The sequence below is a fragment of the Lithobates pipiens genome, unplaced genomic scaffold, assembly GCF_037356315.1.
Source record: "Lithobates pipiens isolate NorthernLeopardFrog02 unplaced genomic scaffold, aLitPip1_a1.2 Scaffold_8, whole genome shotgun sequence".
Classification (NCBI taxonomy): domain Eukaryota; kingdom Metazoa; phylum Chordata; class Amphibia; order Anura; family Ranidae; genus Lithobates; species Lithobates pipiens.
In genome coordinates, this window is record NW_027507903.1 from 637,128,220 (window position 1) to 637,151,418 (window position 23,199).

Below are 23,199 nucleotides of genomic sequence, written 5' to 3' on the forward strand. Positions count from 1 at the left end.
ATTTAATTTTTATTGGTTCACTTTAAGCATCATTAAAATCAAAGTGATCTTTAAAAAAAAAATGTTTTGCATTGATAAATGTCCCCCAGGGCAGTTCCCAGGCCCATTCACACTAGAAACTGCACATCTACAGCACAGAATGCAGCTCGGAATGTGACTACATGGAAGATTATCGCTTAGTGTGGTGAAAACTGAATATATAAATCACACTCAATGTCAACTTCGATTTCACATGTATGGCTGTTAATTATAATGTTTTCAGTAGTTTTAGGGTCTATGTGCTCGTGCTGGGAATACTTTGAGTGTGATGTTTTTCTTTTTCTTTTTTTTTGTAAATTCTTTATTTAACATTTTTTTAACAATACTTTATATACCCTTCTGTGCTATGAACAAAATGTAGTAATAAAAAATATAATATAAAAAACAGCCCACAAAGTGACTATCAAATACACAAAATACAGCGCTGAAAACAAATAATTAATAAACAAATCAGTGCTAGTCTGATCCACTCTTCAAAGGACTGTGCAAATCAAATTGTAAAAAATAAATAAAAAATCCACTGTGAAAAAATGAATTAAAAAATTCAACAAATTTTGTTACAAACGTTCATTACAAAAAGTTATTAAAAACAACCGGGTGGCCGGACTCTGTGCTTGATGGCCGCACACTGATTCCGCTCTGTCTCTCAGCGGCACTACAGGGCTCATAGCATGAGCATTACCACCCAGACATGGGCGGTTTTGCCCCACATCAACTCACCATCTCTCTGGGAATATCCAAACGGAGGAAAGAAAAGAAAACATAGAGGAAGATGACAGAATTCTCCCCTCCCCCCCCCCCCCCAGGTGGCCCATTTTGCTAATCGAGATGGCGCTGGCAGCCGGTCGTCACACTGTCACAGCAGGGCAGAGGAGGAGGGGAGAGCGCCCGCTTCATGCAGGAACACGGCCAATTCACAGTAAGTGATGGTGCTAATTCCCAGACATCCTCCACTTCTAATAGCTCAGCTAAAGTCGAGTATTATGAACCCCTTTCTCAATCATTGGTGCCTCATCTGCAATCAACATTCAATACTGCTGTGTCCTCTGGCTCTTTTCCATCTGAAATTTTGAATGCAACAATTGTTACTCTGCCAAAGCCAGGGAAGGAGGCAGTGTCCCCCCAAAACCTTTGACCCATATCTCTCCTCAACACCGACGTAAAAATGTATGCCAAATTAATCTCCAGGAGGTTGGCGCCTTTCCTACCACAACTGATTGATGCTGATCAGGTTGGCTTTATTACAGACTGCCAGGCCCCTGGTGCCACTCGTAAGATTATCAACCTGCTACATCATGCTGAAGCTACTAAAGTCCCCTCCATTTTCTTAGCCATTGATGCTGAAAAAGCATTCAATAGGATTCATTGGGGATACTTACACCATACCCAATTCAAATTTAGATTCAGCGACAATATCATTATAAGTGTACATGTTATGTGTTAGAAATATTGTGTAAATGGTCAACTTTGTGTTAAAAAACAAAAAACATTTTAACCACTTCCTGCCCGGCGGCTATCACATGACGTCCTTGACTTTGTGTGGGGATATCTGAATGATGCCTGCAGCTACAGGCATTATTCAGATATCAGCTTTTTTAGCCGGCGATTCCCTTCACCATAAGAATGATCATAGTGGCTGTTCCACTGCTGGATCATTCTTACAGGAGGCGAGAGTGGACGTCCCCCCCCTCCCGCAGCCCTCCTCAGGTGCTTCTACCGACTTGCCAATACGATCAAAGCCAGAATCGCTTTTTTTTATTAACCCCATATCTCACTGTAAAGAGGACCTGTCATGCCGTATTCCTACAAGAGATGTTTACATTCCTTGTAATAGGAATAAAAGTGATCAAAAAATTTATTTTTGGGGAAAAAAGTGTCAAACTAAAATAAATAAAGTAAAATGAACAATAAAAAAAATAAAAAATTTAAAGCGCCCCTGTCCCCATGTGCTCGCATGCAGAAACTAAAGCATACGTAAGTCCCTCTCACATATTAAAACGGTGTTCAAACTACACATGTGAGATATCGCTGCGAACGTTAGAGCGAGATCAATAATTTTGGCTCCAGATCTCCTCTGTAACTCAAAACATGTAACCAGTAAAAAAAATTAAAGCGTCGCCTATGGGGATTTTTAAGTAGCGACGTTTGGCGATATTCCTTGAGCGTGTGAAATTTTGAAGGGTGACATGTTAGGTATCTATTTACTCGGCATAACTTAATCTTTCACATTATGCAAAAACATTGGGCTAATTTTACTGTTTTGTTTTTTTTAAAGCACAAAACTGTTTTTTTTTCCCAAAAAAACGCGTTCGAAAAATTGCTGTGCAAATACTGTGTGAGATAAAAAGTTGAAACAACCACCATTGTATTCTCTAGGGTCTTTTCTAAAAAAGCATATATAATGTTTTGGGGTTCTATGTAATTTTCTAGGAAATAAATGATCATTTTTACATGTAGGAGAGAAATGTCAGAATTGTCCTGGGTGCTCCAGAACGCCTGATGGGGCTCCCTGCATGTTGGGCCTCTGTATGTGACCACACTGTGTAAAAGTCTCACACATGTGGTATTGCCATACTCTGGAGTAATAGCAGAATGTGTTTTGGGGTGTAATTTGTGTTATGTGTGAGAAATAACCTGATAATATTACAATTTTGTGAAAAAAAAGGAAAAAAAAAATCTTGATTTTGCTAAGAATTGTGGGATAAAATAACAACTTCAAAAACCTCATCATGCCTCTTACTAAATACCTTGGAATGTCTTCTTTCCAAAAAGTGTTCATTTGGGGCGTATTTGTACTTTTCTGGCATGTTAGGGTCTCAAGAAATGAGATAGGCCGTCAGTACTTCAGGTGTGATCAATTTTCAGATATTGGCACCATAGCTTGTGGACTCTATAACTTTCACAAAGACCAAATAATATCCACCAATTTGTACTTATTTTTACCAAAGATATGTAGTAGTATAAATTTTGGCCAAAATTTATGAAGAAAAATTACTAATCTGCTAAATTTTATAACAGAAATTAAGAAAAATTCATTTTTTTACAGAATTTTCAGTCTTTTTTCTTTTATAGCACAAAAATAAAAAAAAACTGTGGGGATTAAATACCACCAAAAGAAAGCGGCCAGCTCAGAGATGGAAGGACTGACCCCAGCCCTGACAGTACCCCCTCCTCAATGACTCCTCCCCCTTGGAGGACCACCAGGCTTGAGGTGAAAACATCTGTGGAAATCACGGAGGAGGACAAGGGCATGTACGTCCAAGGATGAGACCCAAGAGCATTCCTCCGGACCGTACTCTTTCCAATGCACCAGGTACTGTATGTGCCCATGGAACATATGGGAGTCAACAATGGACTGTACCATGGTTCTCAACCTGTACAGGGTGAGGGCGTGGCACCAAGGTGGTAAAGCGGCTGCAGATCAAAGTTTTTAATAAGGAGACATGTGGGGTGATATTTTTTCCAGATTGTATGAGCAAGATCACTGCATGGATCAGTTTGACATGGCCTTCGCCTACTGTCAGAAACCATAAAATCAGACCAAAACAGAAGTACAGTTAAATCACACTTGTTTAATAATAAAGGTAAATGGAACAAAATATAGTCAAAACAAAAAAAGCCAAATGTCAGGGAGCCGGAGATGAGCGTAGTAAAACAGCCACCAGGATCTGGAGCCAGAAGGGATGTTAGCCAAGCAAGTCTTTGAACATGAATGCAGGAGAGTGTCTCTGTGTTGTTGACCAAGGCAAAGGCAGAGATCCTCTGGGCTGGGAAGCTTAAGTAGGCAGGACTGATGAGTGGGATATCATCAACAGCTGAGTAACGGTGGAGAGATAGGAGCTGGCAATTAGCCGACAGCTGAGCGGCCAACTCAGAGAAGGAAGGGCTGAGACCAGCCCTGACATCCTGTCACTATCAACGGCTCAACTATTAACTTTTCCCCCCACGCCAAGGTCCTAGGTGTAATCTTGGACTCTGAACTAACCTTTTGGCTCCACATCCTATCACTATCCAAATTTGCTGCCTCAACCTCCACAACTTCTCCAGGATACACCCCTTCCTAACCAATGTCACCACAAAATTTCCAATCCACCCTCTGGTCATCTCTCGCCTCGAATATTGCAACTCCCTCCTCATTGGCTTACCTCTAAATAGGCTATCCCCACTTTAGTCCATCATGAACGCTGCTGCCAGGCTCACAAACTGCTCAGCATCTGCTATATCCCTCTCTGCCAATCCCTCCATTGGCTGCCACTCAAGCAACAAATTAAATTCAAGATATTAACAATAACTTACAAAGCCATTCACAACCTGGCCCCAGCTACATCACTAGCCTAGTCTAAAAATACCAACCTAATGGTTCTCTTCGCTCCTCCCAAGACCTCCTTCTCTGTAACTCCCTTGTCACCTCATGCCATGCTCACCTTCAGGACTTCTCCAAAGCCTCTCCCATCCTCTGGAATGCTCTACCCCAATCTGTCCGACTTCCTACTACTTTGTCCACTTTCAGACGATCTCTGAAAACTCATCTCTTCAGAGAAGCCTATCTGGCTCCCACCTAACAATTGTGCATTTATTTTCTCCATCAACACATCCCCCACAGTTATTACCTCTTGTATCTCTTGACCTTCCCTATTAGATTGTATGTATTAAACTGTTAGACTGTATTAAAGTGTATTGTATTTGTACTATCTACCCTCAAGTAAAGCACTGTATAAACTGTTGGTGCTACACAGGGCTTATTTTCTCAGAGAGTAGGTGCAGGAACTCCCCCCTTCTGAGTCACCCTTTGTCTCTGCACCCAACCGACCTCCGAGCACTGTTACTTAATTCCACCCCCTACCCACCTCCCAGTACTGCCCCTTTTAGAAAATACAGAGATAAGTATCATTTTGTGGTGCTAAGTAATTTGTATGGAACAATAAAGGCAGTAAAATAGATCGCCTGCAGCTAGGAACAATAGACCCCCAACCACAACAGATCCCCTACACAACAATAAACCCCCCTCCGCAACAATTGACCCCCTTGCAACAAATACTAACCCCAGCTATAGACCCCCTGCAGCTACAACTGATCTCCCAGCAGCCAGAATCAATGAACCCTCTGGCAGCCAGAAAAAATATACCTCTCCTTCAAATCTGCCACAACACTGTAAGCCCTCAAAGTGACTCTTGGTGGGAGCTGCAGCACCCTGCTGTGAACGTACATGCCATTGTTGAACAGTGGTAGAAAAATTGGGCCTTTGGTGGTTGTGGTGGTGGTGCTGGTGCCACAACACTATAAGTCCTCACAGTTACTCTCAGTGGGCGCAGGAACTGGCCCTCCTGTGAAATATTATATCAAGAATTGTAATTACACGCCAATGTTAAACAGGGGCTGGAAAATTGGGCCTTAGGCACTGCTTGCTGGTGCCACGACACTGCAACCTCTCCCAGATACTCTAGTTGGAGTGCAGGAATGAGCCCTGCTGCAAAGCATTGCATCAAAAATTGTATTACATGCCCCTGTTAAACAGGGGCTGAAAAATTGGGCCTATACACTGCAACCTCTCCCATGTACTCTAGTTGTAGTGCAGGAATGAGCCCTGCTGCAAAGCATTGCATCAAAAATTGTAATTACACGCCCCTGTTAAACAGGGGCTGAAAAATTGGGCCTTAGGGACTGGTGCTGGTGCCATGACACTGCAACCTCTCCCAGATACTCTAGTTGGAGTGCAGGAATGAGCCCTGCTGCAAAGCATTGCATCAAAAATTGTTAAACAGGGGCTGAAAAATTGGGCCTCAGGCACTGGTGCTGGTGCCACGACACTGCAACCTCTCCCATATACTGTATTTGGAGTGCAGGAATGAGCCCTGCTGCAAAGCATTGCATCAAAAATTTTAATTACACGCCCCTGTTAAACAAGGGCAGAAAAATTGGGCCTTAGGAACTGGTGCTGGTGACACGACACTGCAACCTCTCCCATATACTCTATTTGGAGTGCAGGAATGAGCCCTGCTGCACAGCATTGCATCAAAAATTGTAATTACACGCCCCTGTTAAACAGGGGCTGAAAAATTGGGCTGGTGGCATCACCCAGAACCAAAAATGTTCTTCCAAGATATCAGCTGGATCATTGAGGAGGAAGAGAATAGTCAGTCAACATAACAGGACAGTCACTCAACATCAGCATAGGCAGTATTGAAGGGATGTGACATTTCCCAAAAAAATATTCGGTTACATCAGCTTAAGGTGCTTGGTAGCTGGTGGTGATCCAAGACTGATTCATCTTTATGAAGGTCATTTGATCAACTGAGTCCGTGGACAGGCGCACCCTGTGATAAGTTACAAAGCCTCCACCAGCACTGAAGGTGCGTTCCGAAGGAATGCTGGATGCAGGACAGGCCAGTAGCTCAATTGCATACTGTGCAAGCTCTGGCCAGTGATCCATCCTCAAGACCCAGTAAGCCAGAGGATTTTCAGTGGGAAAGGTGTCCAAGTCTGACCTTGCCCCTAGGTATTCCTGCACCATGTAAATTTAATAGCGATGGTTGCTGTAACCGATCATACCTTGGACTGCGGTTTAAAAAATTGTCTGAACGCATCGGTCAGACGCCCACTTTCTCCCCCGCTCCTTCTGTGACTGACCGAAGCCTCAGCAACACATTGTCCTGGACCAGGAGTTTGTAACCTCCCAGTCTCTGGGAACGCATTGCACAGACCTTTCTGCAAGGCCTCCCGGAGATGTCTCATCCTCTGCTCCCTCTGCGATGGCAAGATAAGGTCGGCAACCTTACCCTTGTATCGTGGATCAAGTAGAGTGGCCAGCCAGTAATGGTCCCTCTCCTTGATCCGAAGAATACGAGGATCCTTCCGCAGGCTTTGGAGGATCAGGGAGGCCATGCAGTGTAGGTTATCTGAGGTATTCGGTCCAGAGTCCTCTGGGTCACTAAGGACAACATGATCCGCAGCCATCTCCTCACAGCCACGTAGAAGTCCACGGGTTTCTTGGGACTGTGTTGTGTGCCTCCAGCACAGCACAATATACACCTGTATCTACCCTTTATTGCTGGTGTTCTCTAATACAGCCCCAGTCAACAGCAATAAAGGGTAGATACAGGTGTATAATGCGCTGGAGGCACACAACACCTACTAACTCCTGCAGATGGCTGTATTAGAAAACAGCAGCAATAAAGGGTAGATACAGGTATATACTGCGCTGGAGGCACACAACATTCACTAACTCCTGCAGATGGCTGTATTAGAGAACAACAGCAATAAAGGGTAGATACAGGTGTATACTGCGCTGGAGGCACACAACACCCACTAACTCCTGCAGATGCCTGAGAAAAAAACAAACTGTCCCTGCCTATCCTTCTCTCCCTGCACGCCTCAACACACTACACAAGGCCGCTGCGCTGGCAGCCTTATATAGTGCATAGTTGCCAACTGTCCCAAATTTCCCGGGACATTCCCGGGATTAGGACCCTTGTCCCGATTTAATTTTGTCCCGGGAAATCTCCCGGGAAATTTGGGTTTGTCCCGTATTTTCGCCCCCTGCCGCTAGAGGTCCACGGGCAATGGAGACAATGTCTCTGCCGGCTGCCATTTTAAAGAAGACCAGAAGCTGGTCTTCAATAGAGATGCTGCGGCACCGCCCACCCCTGCTGCCAGTGTCTGTGAAGTCACGTGTATGGAAGGTGGGCGGCGCCGCAGTTCAATCTCTTTCCGTGCAGCAACGACGGCGTATGGAGGATGTCAGGGGCCAATCAGATTCTGGAGGATGTTGGGGGCCAGTCAAAGTCTTGAGGATGTCGGGGGCCAGTCTGGATGTCGGGGGACAGTCAGGATGGCGGGAGCTAGTCTGGATGTCGGGGGGCAGTCTGGATAGAGGGAGCCAGTCTGGATGTCGGGGGGGCCAGTCTGGATAGAGGGGGCCAGTCTGGATGTCAGGGGGGGCCAGTCTGGATGCCAGGGGGCAGTCTGGATAGAGGGGGCCAGTCTGGATGTCAGGGGGCAGTCTGGATAGAGGGGGCCAGTCTGGATGTCAGAGGGGGGCCAGTCTGGATGTCAGAGGGGGGCCAGTGTGGATGTCAGAGTGGCCAGTCTGGATGTCAGAGGGAGGCCAGTCTGGATGTCAGAGAGGGGCCAGTCTAGATGTCAGATGGGGGCAGTCTGAATGTCAGATGGGGGCAGTCTGAATGTCAGAGGGGACAGTCTAGATGTCAGAGGGGACAGTCTGAATGTCGGGGGCCAGTCTGGATGTCAGAGGGGGCAGTCTGGATGTCAGAGGGGACAGTCTGGATGTCAGAGGGGACAGTCTGGATGTCGGGGGCCAATCTAGATGTCTGAGGGAGGCCAGTCTGGATGTCAGAGGGGGGCCAGTCTGGATGTCAGAGGGGGGGCCAGTCTGGATTTTAGAGGGAGGGCCAGTCTGGATGTCAGAGGGGGGGTCAGTCTGGATGTCAGAGGGGGCCAGTCTGGATGTCAGAGGGGCACCAGATGTTAGGAGGACTGATGGGGACACCAGATGTAAGGAAGACTGATGGGGACACCAGATGAAAGAAGGACTGATGGGGACACCTGATGTAAGGAGGGACTCTGCTGGGGGCACCTGATGGCATCTGGTGGCAGGCAACATGGCTAGTGACAAGCTCATGGCTCCCACTGATTCTGCATTATAGTGAGTTGAATTATTTCATTTTACAGTATATTACAATGTAATTATATAAATAATGTGCTTCAATCCTCCTGACACCATAACAATCATGGCGCCGGGATGATCGAAGCGCTAACACCAGGTATTTGGAGTATCTTTATCTGCTGATTGTCAAACTCTGGAAAACACATATTGCTATTGTGGTGTAGGATCGGGGGCTGCTATCCCTCCACCCCCCCTTTCCCTCTCCATCCCCCATTCATCCCAGACTCTAACCACACCCCTTTGAGCCACGCCCATGTAAGACACACCCACTATTTTACATAAACCACGCCCATATTTTGCATTTTTAGGAGTTAACTGATATTACAGGTTCATAGAGTTTTGTTAATTTATGTTAATTTATTTGAATATTTAATAATAAAGATAATTGGCTGCTATGTCCAATATTTACTGCAGATTGGTGGTCTCATTTTCTGGGGTCAAGTAAAGGGGATTTAGCAGTTGTGGGTATTGGTGTTGCAGCAGTTGGAAAGTCGGACACATCTGTTATAAAATGATCAGGGACCAGAGCAACACCAGTAATTGGGGTAGCTTCAGGTGTACACTGTTCAAGTGGCACAATACACCGACTGTAATTGCTGCAGCTGCCTGTGGTATAGGACCAGAACAACACGAGCAATTAGGGTAGCTTCAGGTGTACACTGTGCAGGTGGCACAATACACCGACTGTAACTGCTACATCTGCCTGTGGTATAGGGCCAGAACAACACCAGCAATTGGGGTAGTTTCAGGTGTATACTGTGCAGAGGGCACAATACACCAACTGTAATTGCAATAGCTTCAAAGGAAATGAAGACACTGTCTCTCCGTCTATCTCTCTCTATGAGCCGCAATACACTATGCAAGGCCGCAGCGCAGGCGGCCTTATATAGTGTGGGGCGTGTACTACACCCTTCGCTGACGGTGCTGAGATTGGCCAAGAATGTGGGTCATAGTGCATGCTTGGCCACTCATCAGCCAGCAATGCACTGCCGCAGTGCATTATGGGCCGTGAGCGCCACTCGATTTTGGCGTGAATGGCCCATAATGTTCGGATTGCGCTGAACGGGCGAACAGTATACTGTGTCTTTTATTACAGACAAATGCCTTATTGATTTCTTCAGAGACCTGCCAGGGTCTCTTTGAGTAAGAAGGCATTGGGGTTGATTTACTAAAACTGGTGCAGCATGGTAGCCAATCAGCTTCTATCTTCAGCTTGTTCAATTAAGCTTTGACAAAAAAAAAACCTGGAAGCTGATTGGTTTCTATGCAGAGCTGCACAAGATTTTCCACTCTCCAGTTTTACTAAATAACCCCCTGATGTGGAACACTGAATGACTACTCGTCACAACTTCCTAGAAGTGGCACGTGCAACTGTCACTGTCTGAGAAATAGATTTGACCTCTCTTAAGAAATATACAAAACTGTGAGATAACTTTGTCAGAATTGAGTTCACGCCCTTCTGCAGGAAAAGACCTTCTCTTGTCAGTTTCATCAGTTCAAACTTCTTTCATTGCTCGGTGCTCAACCCGCAGGATGGAAGTCCATCTACTTTTACCGCTCTTCTTTCTACATGGGGTCACCTTCTTCTGTGCAGTGAATGGTGACAATAAAACAGAGGGTGAGTACCCAGCAGTGTCAGGTCTTCTCTGACTTTAACAAGTTGGCTCATATGATATGGCAGGTCAGCAAAACACATCTAGAACAAATCTTCTAGTAAGTGTCCAGCATCATTCATAAAGCCCATGAGAAAATATGAGAAAGATCAGATCTTCCCTACAGGGCTCCAAGCTATAAGTACAGTTATAAGCCATAGCCAATCAGAATATTTATTTTAATGGTCTGACTTCATAATGCTAAAATCTGATTGGTCACTCTGAGTTATACAGTGCCATAGAACTTTTTACTAAAGTAATTAATTGACCATCAGTAGTTATACTAAAGAAGAGGGTTCTTCTCAAAGGTTATCGGAGAAATTTCCAAAGATGGATGTACAAGGAAGAGGGAAGATGTAATGCCCTGTGCACATGGTCGGAAATTCCAACAGAAAAGGTCAGATCGGATTATATTGTCGGAGAATCCAATCGTGTGTGGGCTCTATCGGACTTTTTCCGTCAGAAATTTCCGACGGAAAAAATTTGAGAGCAGGATTTTGTGGTCGGAATGTCCGACCGTGTGTACAAGGCAATAATTCTACCACTAGAGCTCCTCTGTAACTCTAACCTGGTAACCGTAAAAATAATTAAAGCGTTGCCTATGGAGATTTTTAGGTTTGTCGCCATTCCATGAGTGCGTGCAATTATAAAGCGTGACATGTTTGGTATCTATTTACTCGGCGTAACATCATCTTTATTATATATTTATATATATATTTATATAAAAAAAATTGGCTAACTTTACTTTTTCATTTTTTTAAAATTCATGAAAGTGTCCCTTTTCCCAAAAAGTTGCGTTTGAAACATCGCTGCCCAAATACTGTGTGACATAAAATATTGCAACAATCGCCATTTTATTCTCTAGATTCTATGCTAAATATATATATATATATATATATATATATATATATATATATATATATATATATATATAATGTTTGGGGGTTCTAAGTAATTTTCTAGCAAAAAATACGGATTTTAACTTGTAAACACCAAATGTCAGAAATGGGCTTAGTCATGAAAGGGTTACAAGTGGAGACAGCCAACATCAGAGGGGACTCAATCCTAGTTGTGCAAATGTTCAAGTCCCAGTCTGATAGAGATGTGCACAACAAAAAAATGTGTTTCATTGTAGATTAATTTGTTAAATCGGAGTTCCACCCAAAAGTGGAACTTCCACCGATCTGATTTTCCCCTCCCCTCTGGCGCCATATTTGGCACCTTTCCCCCCTGGAACTGTCCCTTGGAAGTGCCATTCTTTGGAAGTTTGGCCCCCCTCCTCCGTCCCCCGCTGCCATGCCAATTATCTGCGCCGGTTTCCCTTACCAGAAATGGTGGTGGCAGCACACAGGAGTTGATTTGAAGATTGGCTGAGGTGCAGATATTGCAGGCTCCCTGGCCATATATTAAAAATCAGCAGCTGCCACATTTTCTTTTTTTTTCCACAGGCAGAACTTTTCTTTAACCCTCTTTAACCCCTTGCTGACCAGCGCACAACGATATACATTGGCACAATGGCACGGCTGTGCAAATGGGTGTACTTGTACGTCCTATTTAAGACACGGCTTAGTGGGCGCATGCTGCATACTCCGCGCTGTGTGTTGCATACTCCGTGACCGTGCCCACTGGTCCCGCGGCCTCGATGCAGGGGGCCCGCGAACGTGACACAGAGCGACAGAACAGGGAGATGCCTTTGTAAACAAGGCATTTCCTTGTTCTGCTTAGCAACATGGCAGAGATCTACTGCTCCCTGTCATCGGGAGCAGTGATCCCTGTCATGTTGTAGTGAACACCCCCCCCCCACAGTTGGAATCACTAGGGCACACTTAACCCCCTAGTGTTTAACGTTTAACCCCTTCCCTGCCAGTGTCATTTACACAATAATCAGTGCAATTTTATAGCACTGATCACTGTATGAATGTCACTGGTACGAAAATAGTGTCAAAGGTGTCCGATGTGTCTGCCGCAATGTCGCAGTCATGAAAAAAATCGCAGATCGCCGCCATTACTATTAAAAATGTAATAATAAGAATGCCATAAATCTATTCCCTATTTTGTAGATGCTATAACTTTTGTGCAAACCAAACAATATACATTTACTGCGATTTTTTTTCTTTTTACCAAAAATATGTAGACTAATACATATCGGCCTAAACTGAGAAAGAAATTCTTTTTTTATATATTTTTTGGGGATATTTATTATAGGAAAAAGTAAAAAATATTGCTTTTAAAAAAAAAAAAAATTTGTTTATAGCGTAAAAAATAAAAACCGCAGAGGTGATCAAATACCACCAAAAGAAAGCTCTATTTGTGAGAAAAAAAAAGACGTCAATTTTGTTTGGGTACAACGTGGCACGACCGCGCTATTGTCAGTTAAAGCGACGCAGTGCCGTATCAACAAAAAGTGTTCTGATCGGGAAGGGGGTAAATTCTTCCGGGGCTGAAGTGGTGGAGTGGTTGTTTTTTTCACATTCGTTATGTTAAAATTGTTCATTTTTATAATCAGTTTAGTATATTCAGATTCGTTGTATTGAATTGATTAGTAATTTTTGGAAGTTATTTTCGGATTCATTTATGCTCTTTAAAAAAAGAAATAGCCGCAATAGCTGGTTGTTAAAGTGGAGGGCCACCCTAAAAAAAGAAAATACATTAAAAATTAGAAAAAAATCATAAAAAAATAAAATAAAAATATATTTTTTTTTACTTACCAGAAATGCCTGTTGCTAGGCACATCATTATAATCTGCCTCTTCCTCCTCCGCGGAGATCTTCTTTCTTCTCTCCTCCGTGCGGTGTCTTCTGGGTAATGGGTCGCCCCAGGTTTCTGGGAACTGTGTGTCCCAGAACACAGCGCGTCCCATTCACAAAATGCTGCACGACTCGCGCATGCGCAGTAGGACATGGGCAGTGAAGCCGCAAGGCTCCACTGCCTGTTTCCCTTACCCAAAATGGCGGCGCCGGGACCCGAGACCGAGGGACGGGTCAGCCTCGGGCGGCCGACATAGCGGGCGGCCTGGACAGGTAAGTGTGCTTATTAAAAGTCAGCAGCTACAGTGTTTGCAGCTGCTAACTTTTAAAAAAATTTTTTAAAAACCGGCCCTCCTCTTTAAGGAGCAGGGGACCACCGCGCCCTTAACAGCTATGACTCATCTGCTGTGAGCAGGAACCTGGAATGTAAAAAGGAAAAAAAAGCTGGCATTAGAAAAAAAAAAAAAAAACAAACAAAAAAAAAACCTTTTGCCGCGTACACACGATCGGATTTCTCGTCGGATAAAGATATGACGGCTTTTCCGACGGGATTCCGCTCAAGTTTGCCTTGCATACACACGGTCACGCAAAAGTTCGCTGAAATTACGACCGTCAAGAATGCGGTGATGTACAACACTATGACGAGCTGAGAAAATTAAGTTCAATGCTTCCGAGCATGCGTTGAATTGTTTCCGAGCATGCGTAGAAATTTTGCACATCAGAATTGCCACAGACGATCGCATTTTCAGATAGGAACTTTTCCTGACCGAAAAACTGAGAGCATGCTCTCAATCTTTTGCTGGCTGGAATTCGGCCAGCTAAAGTCCCATGGAGCATATACACGATCGCATTTCCCAACGAAAAACTCTCATCGGTCTTTTGCGGGACGAAATTCCGATCGTGTGTACACATAATTAGACTCTTCCCTTCCCTAAGTCCTAGAGATAGTAGGGGGCTACTAGCTGCTACTATATATATATATATATATATATATATATATATATAGCCTTGTTTAGCCTTGTTCTTTTTTCTACATCTACTTCAGCACGTTTCTTTTCTCTGTTTTTCTCTGCCTTCATGCCTGAGGGTTGTAAAACATCATGTTGTATCACTTTTGTAACCTGTTATTTGTGCTAGAGTAACTACAGGTAAATTTGCATCCTTCCTTTCCTTCCTCCCTTCCCTTCCTACCTGCCCATGTTTAAGATTAGGGATGAGCTGAACACCCCCCTGTTCGGTTTGCAGCAGAACATGCGAACAGGCAAAATATTTGGCAGAACACACGAACACCATTAAAGTCTATGGGACACGAACATGAATAATCAAAAGTGATAATTTTAAAGGCTTATATGCTAGTGATTGTCATAAAAAGTGTTTGGAGACCCGAGTCCTGCCCCAAGGGACATGTATCAATGCACATTTTTTTTTTTTTTTAAATGCCTGTTTTTTTGGAAGCAGTGATTTTTTTAATTCTTAAAGTGAAACATAAAAATTTAATATTCCTTTAAATATTGTGCCTGGGAGGTGTCTATAGTATGCCTGTAAAGTGACACATTTTTCCCATGTTTAGAACAATACCACAGCAAAATTACATTTCTAAAGGAAAAATTGTCATTTAAAATTGATCGCAGCTGTAATGAATTGTCGGGTCTCAGCAATATAGATAAAACTCTGATAAAAATGGCATGGCCCCCCCCCCCCCCAGTCCATTACCCGGCCCTTCGGGTCTGATATGGAAATTAAGGGGAACCCTGCGCCAATTTTATAAAAAAGGCATAGGGGTCCCTTCAAAATCCATACCAGACCCTTATCCAAGCACACTATCTGGGAGGCTGCAGGAAAAGAGGGGGGATGAGAGAGTGCTCCCCCCTCCTGAACTGTACCAGGCCACATGCCCTCAACATTGGGAGGGTGCTTTGGGGTCTGACCCCAAACCATCTTGTCTCCATGTTGATGGGGACAAGGGCCTCATCCCCACAACCCTTGCCCAGGGGTTGTGGGGGGTCTGAAGGCGGGGGGCTTATTGGAATCTGTAAGCCCCCTTTAACAATGGGACCCCCAGATCCCGGCCTCCCCCCTGTGTGAATTGGTAATACCATTTCAGAAACAAAGTGTAAAAAATGGTAAAAAAGACAAGAGACAGCTTGGGACAAGTCCTTTATTAAAAAAATAAATAAAAAAAATGTCTCACGATGTAAGTTTACAGTGCCCGACGGACCGAAAAAAAAAAAAAAATGAGCTGCAACCAATCCGCCTCCATGGAAGCCTCTCGACAACTGACATATCTTGTATGTGACAGTCCTTATATAACCTTGGAAGTCCTTATATAACTGAGGGCGGGGCCACCTGGTGATGTAAACGGGTGACCCCGCCCCCCTCTGACACCACGGGGTCCTCCTCATGGCATTGATGTCCCCTGGGTCAGGACTCGGGTCCCCAAACACTGCTTATGACAATAACTTGCATATAAGCTTTTAGAATGAGCACTTTTGATTTTTCATGTAAGTGTCCCATAGACTTTAACGGTGTTCTGTGGCTTCCAAATTTGCCGCGAACACCGCATATTGTTCGCTGTTCAGCGAACACCAGATGTTCAAATCGAACTTACGTTTGACTCAAACATGGTGCTCATCCCTATTTAAGACATGTATTTGCCTAATTTACAGAGTCTATGATTTTAGGCTCTACAGCTCTACACTGTCAATTTTTGTCTTGTTATCATGAAAATTCAATATAAAAACAAAAAACAAAAAAAAAACAGCGTGGGGTCTCTCCCAATCCTTACCAGCCCCTTCGGGTCCCCCTTTTCTGTTGAGCCAGGCCGCATGCTTGGATTTGGTATGGAAATGAGAGAGACTCCCTTTTTGGTATAGGGTCCCTCTTGACATCCATACTAGACCCTCATCAAGAAAAAGCATCTGGTATGTGTTTTTAGGGGGGGGGGGGGGGGCATGTCGTTTTTGTTTTTTTCTTGGTTCGGTTTAGCTTACTTCAAAGTAAAATGACAGTCTCCCTATAAAAAGATAAGTACAACGGTGCATTATTAGAGTTGCATCTCAATTAGAGTTTTCTCCTAGTCCCCCTAGTTCCAAAAATACCTGTTGATCCTGTAGGTGAAGTCCACCTTATGAAGCTTCTTGTGATGGTGTGACAATGGTGCTGCACAGAATTTAGAGCACTGCTGTCACCTACATGTAGGCTTGTCCTATATTCGGATGAAAAAAATGTTGCAAGGGGTGTGGTTTCTATAAGTGTTGTCACTGCTAATTCATAAGATCTTAGATTGTCAGTCAGCAGCTGGCCATGCCTGGTTCTGACCCCTGCTTTTTGGATTGGCAATGCTGCCTCTTTTGCTGAGACCATCCCACTGTGAGCTGCAGTGTCTGGGAGTGGTTGCATATGAGGGACAGTGAAGGAGGATTTGTCTCAGTCATGGAAGGTAAAGGAACATATTTTTGTTTAGTTTAACCAGTTCCCGACCTGCGCACGCCGATGTATGTCGGCAGAATGGCACGAGCAGGCATATTGACGTACATGTACGTCCATTTTTATATGATGCCCTGCCATCGCATGCGAGCTGCGGCGGCGCACTCGCATGCCAGTCGGGACCCCCGTGAGTCTGGTCGCGGGTCCCGCGGACTCGATCCCTGCGGGGATACCCGCGATCGTCTCACGGGGTGGCTGAACGGGGAGATGCCGTTGTAAACAGCATCTCCCCCGTTCTGCCTAGCAACAAGTGACGCTGATCTCTGCTCCATGTGATTAGAGCAGAGATCAGTGTTCACTAAAACAAAGCCCAGCCCCCACAGTTAGTAACACACCCCTAGGAACACTTAACCTCTACACTGCCACCCCCTGGTTAACCCCTTCACTGCCAGTGTCATTTACACAGGAATCACTGCATTTGTATAGCACTGATTTCTGTATAAATGACAATGGTACCAAAAATGTGTCAAAAAAGTCTGATGTGTCTGCCATAATGTCGCAGTCACAATAAAAATCGCTGATCGCCGCCATTACTAGTAAAAAAAAAAAAATTACTAAATATGCCATAAAACAATACCCTATTTTGTAAACGCTATAACTTTTGCGCAAACCAATCAATAATCGCTTATTGAGATTTTTTTTCACCAAAAATATGTAGAAGAATACGTATCAGCCTAAACTGAGGGAAAAAAATGTATTTTTATATATTTTTGGGGGATATTTATTATAACAAAAAGTGAAAAATAATGCCCTTTTTTCAAAATTGTCGCTCTATTTTTGTTTATAGCGCAAAAAATAAAAACCGCAGGGGTGATCAAATACCACCAAAAGAAATTTCTATTTGTGGGAAAAAAAAGGACGTCAATTTTGTTTGGGAGCCACCTCGCACGACAGCGCAATTGTCAGTTAAAGCGACGCAGTGCCGAATCGCAAAAAGTGGTCTGGTATTAAGCCAGAAAAATGGTCCGGGGCTGAAAGTGGTTAAGTCTTAAGTATCAAATAATAACTGGATTTGGTACTTATTAAGACCATCATATAGGAACTTTTTAGTTGTAATTTAACTGAGCAAGACAACTCGACAGTTTATGGTTGTGGCCTGCTGACTGGTCTGTGTCTGGGGTTCAATGGTTGTCTAAAAAACAGAACTGGAGGCTGCTGCAACGTTCCTTTTAGATCTTCATCTTCATCATTTAATCTGTCACAATGGGTTGCATAATGGAGGACAAACAAACTGACACAAACAATAATTAACCACTTCTCACATATATGTAAAAAGTCAGCATTTTTTTTGCTAGAAAATTACTCAGAACCCCCTCCCCCCCAAACATTTTATATATATATATATATATATATATATATATATATATATATATATATACACATATATACACACACATACATATATATATATATATATATATATATATATATATATATATATATATATATATACACACATATATATATATATATGTATAAAATTTCTTTTTTTTAGCACTATTTCAAATGCAATTAAAAAAAAAAATACACTTTATCCCCTTGCCGACCGGCTTACACCGATTGGCAAAGTGGCACAGGTGTGCAAAACTACGTACCTGTTTATCACATGCCCACCGTTCTTCATGGTCGTAATTTCAGCAAACTTTTGCGTGACCGTGTGTATGCAAGGCAAACTTGAGCGGAATCCCGTCGGAAAATTCGCCATATCTTTTTCCGAGAAATCTGATCGTGTGTATGCGGCATAACAGTTTCTAACACAAAGTGTAACAGTTCTGTCACTTCCACTACAATCACTTCTTGTAGTTCTTCAACCCACTGAGCTCCCAGTCTCTCTCACTAGACTAGATAATTCACTGCCACGGAATCCCTTGAGCTCTTCCAATCTTCACTGTAGTATCTTCCTCAAGTGCCCCACCGGCCTCTCTGCTGGGTCCCTAGCTTGGCACTTCAGATACTTATCAAGCTTCACCCCACTGGTCTGCTCAGTCCCTGGCTTGACACACAAGGCTGCTCTGCAAGCATCACCTCCGCTGGCTGGGTCCCTGGAGACATGAGGGGGTCCTATACCATCTAGTAACCACCTTTATAGCCATGTTTAATGAGCCCTTATGTGTGTAGTCATGGATTGTGTTCCAGTCATCTGTTGTAAGAGGTGTTTGTAGGTCTCTGTTCCAGGACACTTGTAAGGGAGCTAGGGCTTGGACTGGAGTCTCCGAGAGGAGTGTGTATATAAGAGAGATCAGGTGTCTTTGTGGAGATTTGCAATGGCAAAGAGATTCAAAGGGCGTAAGTTGTATCGTCCAGCTTATTTGATGAGTAGGGATGAGCCGAACACCCCCCTGTTCGGTTCGCACCAGAACCTGCGAACAGACCTAAACTTCGTGTGAACTTTAGAACCCTATTAAAGTCTATGGGACTCGAACGTTCACAATCTAAAGTGCTCATTTTAAAGGGTAATATGCAGGTTACTGTCCTAAAAAGTGTTTGGGGACCTGGGTCCTGCCCCAGGGGACATGGATCAATGCAAAAAGAACTTTTAAAAACTGACGTTTTTTCAGGAGCAGTGATATTAATAATGATTAAAGTGAAACAATAAAAGTGTAATATTCCTTTAAATTTCATAGCTGGGGGGTATCTATAGTATGCCTGTGAAGGGGCACATGTTTCTGGTGCTTAGAACTGTCCCTGCACAAAGTGTCATTTGTGCAGGAAAAAAAGTCTTTTAAAATCACTTGCTGCTAAATTGTCGGCTCCCCGTAATACAGAGAACACTCAATGAGTGTTCTCTGTATTAGCCGACAATTCATTCATTCATTAATAAAAAATAAATAAATAAATAAATAAAAAAAGCGTGGGGGTTCCCCTAAATTCAATTACCAGGCCCTTCAGGTCTGACATGGATATTAAGGGGAACCCCGTGTCAAATTTTAAAAAAAATTGACGTGGGGGGTCCCCCTAAATATCCATACCAGACCCTTCAGGTCTGATATGGATATTAAGGGGAACCCCGCATCAAATTTTTAAAAAAAATTGACGTGGGGGTCCCCCTAAAAATCCATATCAGACCCTTTATCCGAGCACGCAACCTGGCAGGCTGCAGGAAAAGAGGGGGGACGAGAGAGCGGCCCCCCCTCCCTCATGAACCGTACCAGGCCACATACCCTCAACATTGGGAGGATGCTTTGGGGGTCTGTGACCCCTCAAAGCACCTTGTCCCCATGTTGATGAGGCCAAGGGCCTCATCCTCACAACCGTGGCCGTTGGTTGTGAGGGTCTGCGGGCGGGGGGCTTATCAGAATCTGGAAGCCCCCTTTAACAAGGGGACCCCCAGATCCTGCCCCCCCCGTTTGAAATGGTAAGGGGGTACAAAAGTAGCCCTACCATTTCACAAAGAAAGTGTCAAAATGGTTAAATAAGACAAACACACTTTTGAAAAATTATTTTATTAAAAATGAAAAAAAATAAAAAAAAGATTCCAGCGGTGCTAATCCACTCTTGCTATCCAGCGACGGGTCTCCGGGGTCCAGCGATGGATGATCATATCCAGCGACGGGGGATCTCTCAGTCCAGCGCTGTCCATACATCCTTCTTCTGTCTCCACTCCGGAGACACTGCAGAGAGCCCAGCGCTGACGTTTCTTATATTAGGAGGGCGGGGCCACACGTCACCTGACCCGCCCCTCTGACGCTGGAGAGGGAAGCCAGGGGTTCCCCAGTGACGTATGGGTGACCCCGCCCCCTCTGATGTAACCTGCGTTACATCAGAGGGGGCGGGGTCACCCACACGTCACTGTGGCCTGGTACGGTTCAGGAGGGAGGGGGGGCCGCTCTCTCGTCCCCCCCTCTTTTCCTGCGGCCTGCCAGGTTGCGTGCTCGGATAAAGGGTCTGATATGTATTTTTAGGGGGACCCCCACGTCAATTTTTTTTTTTATTTGATGCGGGGTTCCCCTTAATATCCATATCAGACCTGAAGGGTCTGGTATGGATATTTAGGGGGACCCCCACGTCAATTTTTTTTTTAATTTGACACGGGGTTCCCCTTAATATCCATGTCAGACCTGAAGGGCCTGGTAATTGAATTTAGGGGAACCCCCACGCTTTTTTTTTTTTTTTTTTTATCAATGAATGAATGAATTGTCGGCTAATACAGAGAACACTCATTGAGTGTTCTCTGTATTACGGGGAGCCGACAATTTAGCAGCAAGTGATTTTAAAAGACTTTTTTTCCTGCACAAATGACACTTTGTGCAGGGACAGTTCTAAGCACCAGAAACATGCGCCCCTTCACAGGCATACTATAGATACCCCCCAGCTACGAAATTTAAAGGAATATTACACTTTTATTGTTTTACTTTAATCATTATTAAAATCACTGCTCCTGAAAAAACTGCAGTTTTTAAAAGTTCTTTTTGCATTGATCCATGTCCCCTGGGGCAGGACCTGGGTCCCCAAATACTTTTTAGGACAGTAACCTGCATATTACCCTTTAAAATGAGCACTTTAGATTTCTCCCATAGACTTGTATAGGGTGTTCCGGCTTTTCGAATTTGCTGCGAACAGCCCAAATTGTTCACTGTTCGCTGAACAGGCAAACAGGCAATGTTCGACTCGAACTCGAAGCTCATCCCTATTGATGAGCATGGGTTTCTAGAAAGTGTCGGATTTGCCTGTAAGTCCAGAAGGGAAACAAAGCTGTTTAAGTGATCGTTTTGAATTTGTCTAAGGAAATGGGGTTTCCGTCTGAATAAAACTGGAGGGCTAGTACATCCTCAAAAGGTCATTAGGTTCACCTGGAGGGAAATCAGGATTCCCTCTTAACGTAGTTAAAGGACCCGGGAAAGGTGTGAGAGTCCCTCCTCGTGTGGCATTACTGAGTGCTAAAAGAGATGGGTGAATGAGAGGGTGAGTCGATAGAGATTGCGACCAATTTTTTTGGGGCAGCCAAGAGAGAAGATGTAAGGGTCGAGACAAAAAAGCTTTTTCAAGGGATACTCAGGCCTTTTTAAAGGCGTGGATATTCCAGTCTGCAACCCTTTTGAGGTGACAGGCAGTATAATATTTATGCAAGTCAGGCAATCCGATACCACCTTTAGATTTGGATAATGTGAGGAGGGAGTACTTGATGGGAGGTGCATAAAAAGGTAGAGCAAGCTGTTCGATAGGTAGAAAAGAAGCCTGGTGGTAAGAGTATTGGGACAGCTTGTATCAGGTATAGTAAGCGTGGTAGGATAATCATCTTAATCAGGGCAGAGCGACCAAACCAAGATACGTTCGAACCCGCCCAATCCCTAAGGTGTTTTTGGGCCTTGAGTAGGGCAGTATGATGATTCATAGAGTAAAGGTCTGATAAACTAGAGGGGATTTTGATGCCAGGGTAGGTGATTGTGTCCTTCTCCCAGCGGAAAGGGAAAGACTCCTGGCAGTGGGTTACCTCCTGAGAGGGAAGGGTGATATTTAAGGTGTGTGATTTTGTGTGGTTCATTTTGAGGTTTGAGATATCTGCCGAAGAATGATAGATCTTTGGGAGGATTTGGTAGGGAAGTTCGAGGTGATCTTAAGGAGAGTAAAATGTGGTTGGCAGAGGCCGCGACCTTAAACGTCCTCTCTTTCACAGTTATTCCTTGGATATCTGGGTTGACTCTTAGCTTGTTAAGAAGGGATTCCAGGGTCAGTATATAAATTAGGGGTGAGAGTGGGCATCCTTCGAGTGTGCCATTGCTGATAGGAAAGGCGTCCGACAAGTGGCTATTAACTTTTACTGCTGCGGATGGGCCAGAATACAGGGCCATAATGGATGAGAGCATGCGGTTCTCAAAACCAATAGCCCCCTCCCACATGTAGTCCCAGGCCACCCTGTCGAACGCCTTTTCAGCATTGAATGAAAGAAAAAAATCTTGTGTTTTGGAGGACGTAAGCCAGTGGTGTAGGTTAAGTGTACGGATGGTGTTGTCCCTGGCCTCTCTGCCAGGGACAAAGCCCACTTGGTCTAGGGAGATGAGGCCGGGCAATAAAGGGAGTAATCTATTGGCTAGGATCTTCGAATATATATTAATATCCACATTTAGAAGGGAAATTGGTCTATAATTTTCAACTAAAGAAGAGTCTTTGCCTTCCTTGGGTATTACGGTAATATGGGCAGCTAGTATTCTGTCCAGGCTAACCTGGGGGTCTGAAAGGGTATTGAGAGTAGCAAGGAGTCTGGGGGAGAGGAAATCAGTAAAGGATTTGTAGTACTGAAGGGTAAAGCCGCCTTGGCCTGGCTGTTGCCTACTTTCATTTGTTTAACGGCCATCTCTATTTCAGTAGTAGATAATTGGCTTTCAAGGTCAATTGATTGTTGGGAAGTTATGGGCTTGTGGCTGTATCTGGTAGACATGTGCAGACTGAAATATTTTGTTTCGGAATTTTGTTTGTCTGAAAAATAAATGTATTTAGTTACTCCCGAAATTTTTTTTTTTTTTATTTAGTTTTTCGTAAAAAATTGCATCCTTCCGAAAATCCAAATGAATTACGGTTGAATCTGTCATTGAAGGCTTATGGTGTCTGTCAAATGTATAAAGAAGATTCCATGGAGCAGCGAAACTCACTTATG

At 44.0% G+C, this 23,199-nt stretch overlaps 1 protein-coding gene across 1 annotated transcript in view; it reads left to right on the forward strand.

Moving 5' to 3' along the window:
- Nucleotides 1-10,116: 10,116 nt before the first annotated feature.
- The window catches only part of LOC143961575 (proteinase-activated receptor 1-like), an 86,076-nt gene continuing 72,993 nt past the window's right edge, over nt 10,117-23,199 (forward strand). The window contains exon 1 of the mRNA XM_077470884.1: nt 10,117-10,340. Coding sequence (XP_077327010.1) covers nt 10,256-10,340 — 85 coding nt within the window. The 5' untranslated portion in view covers nt 10,117-10,255. The remainder of the gene's footprint in view (nt 10,341-23,199) is intronic.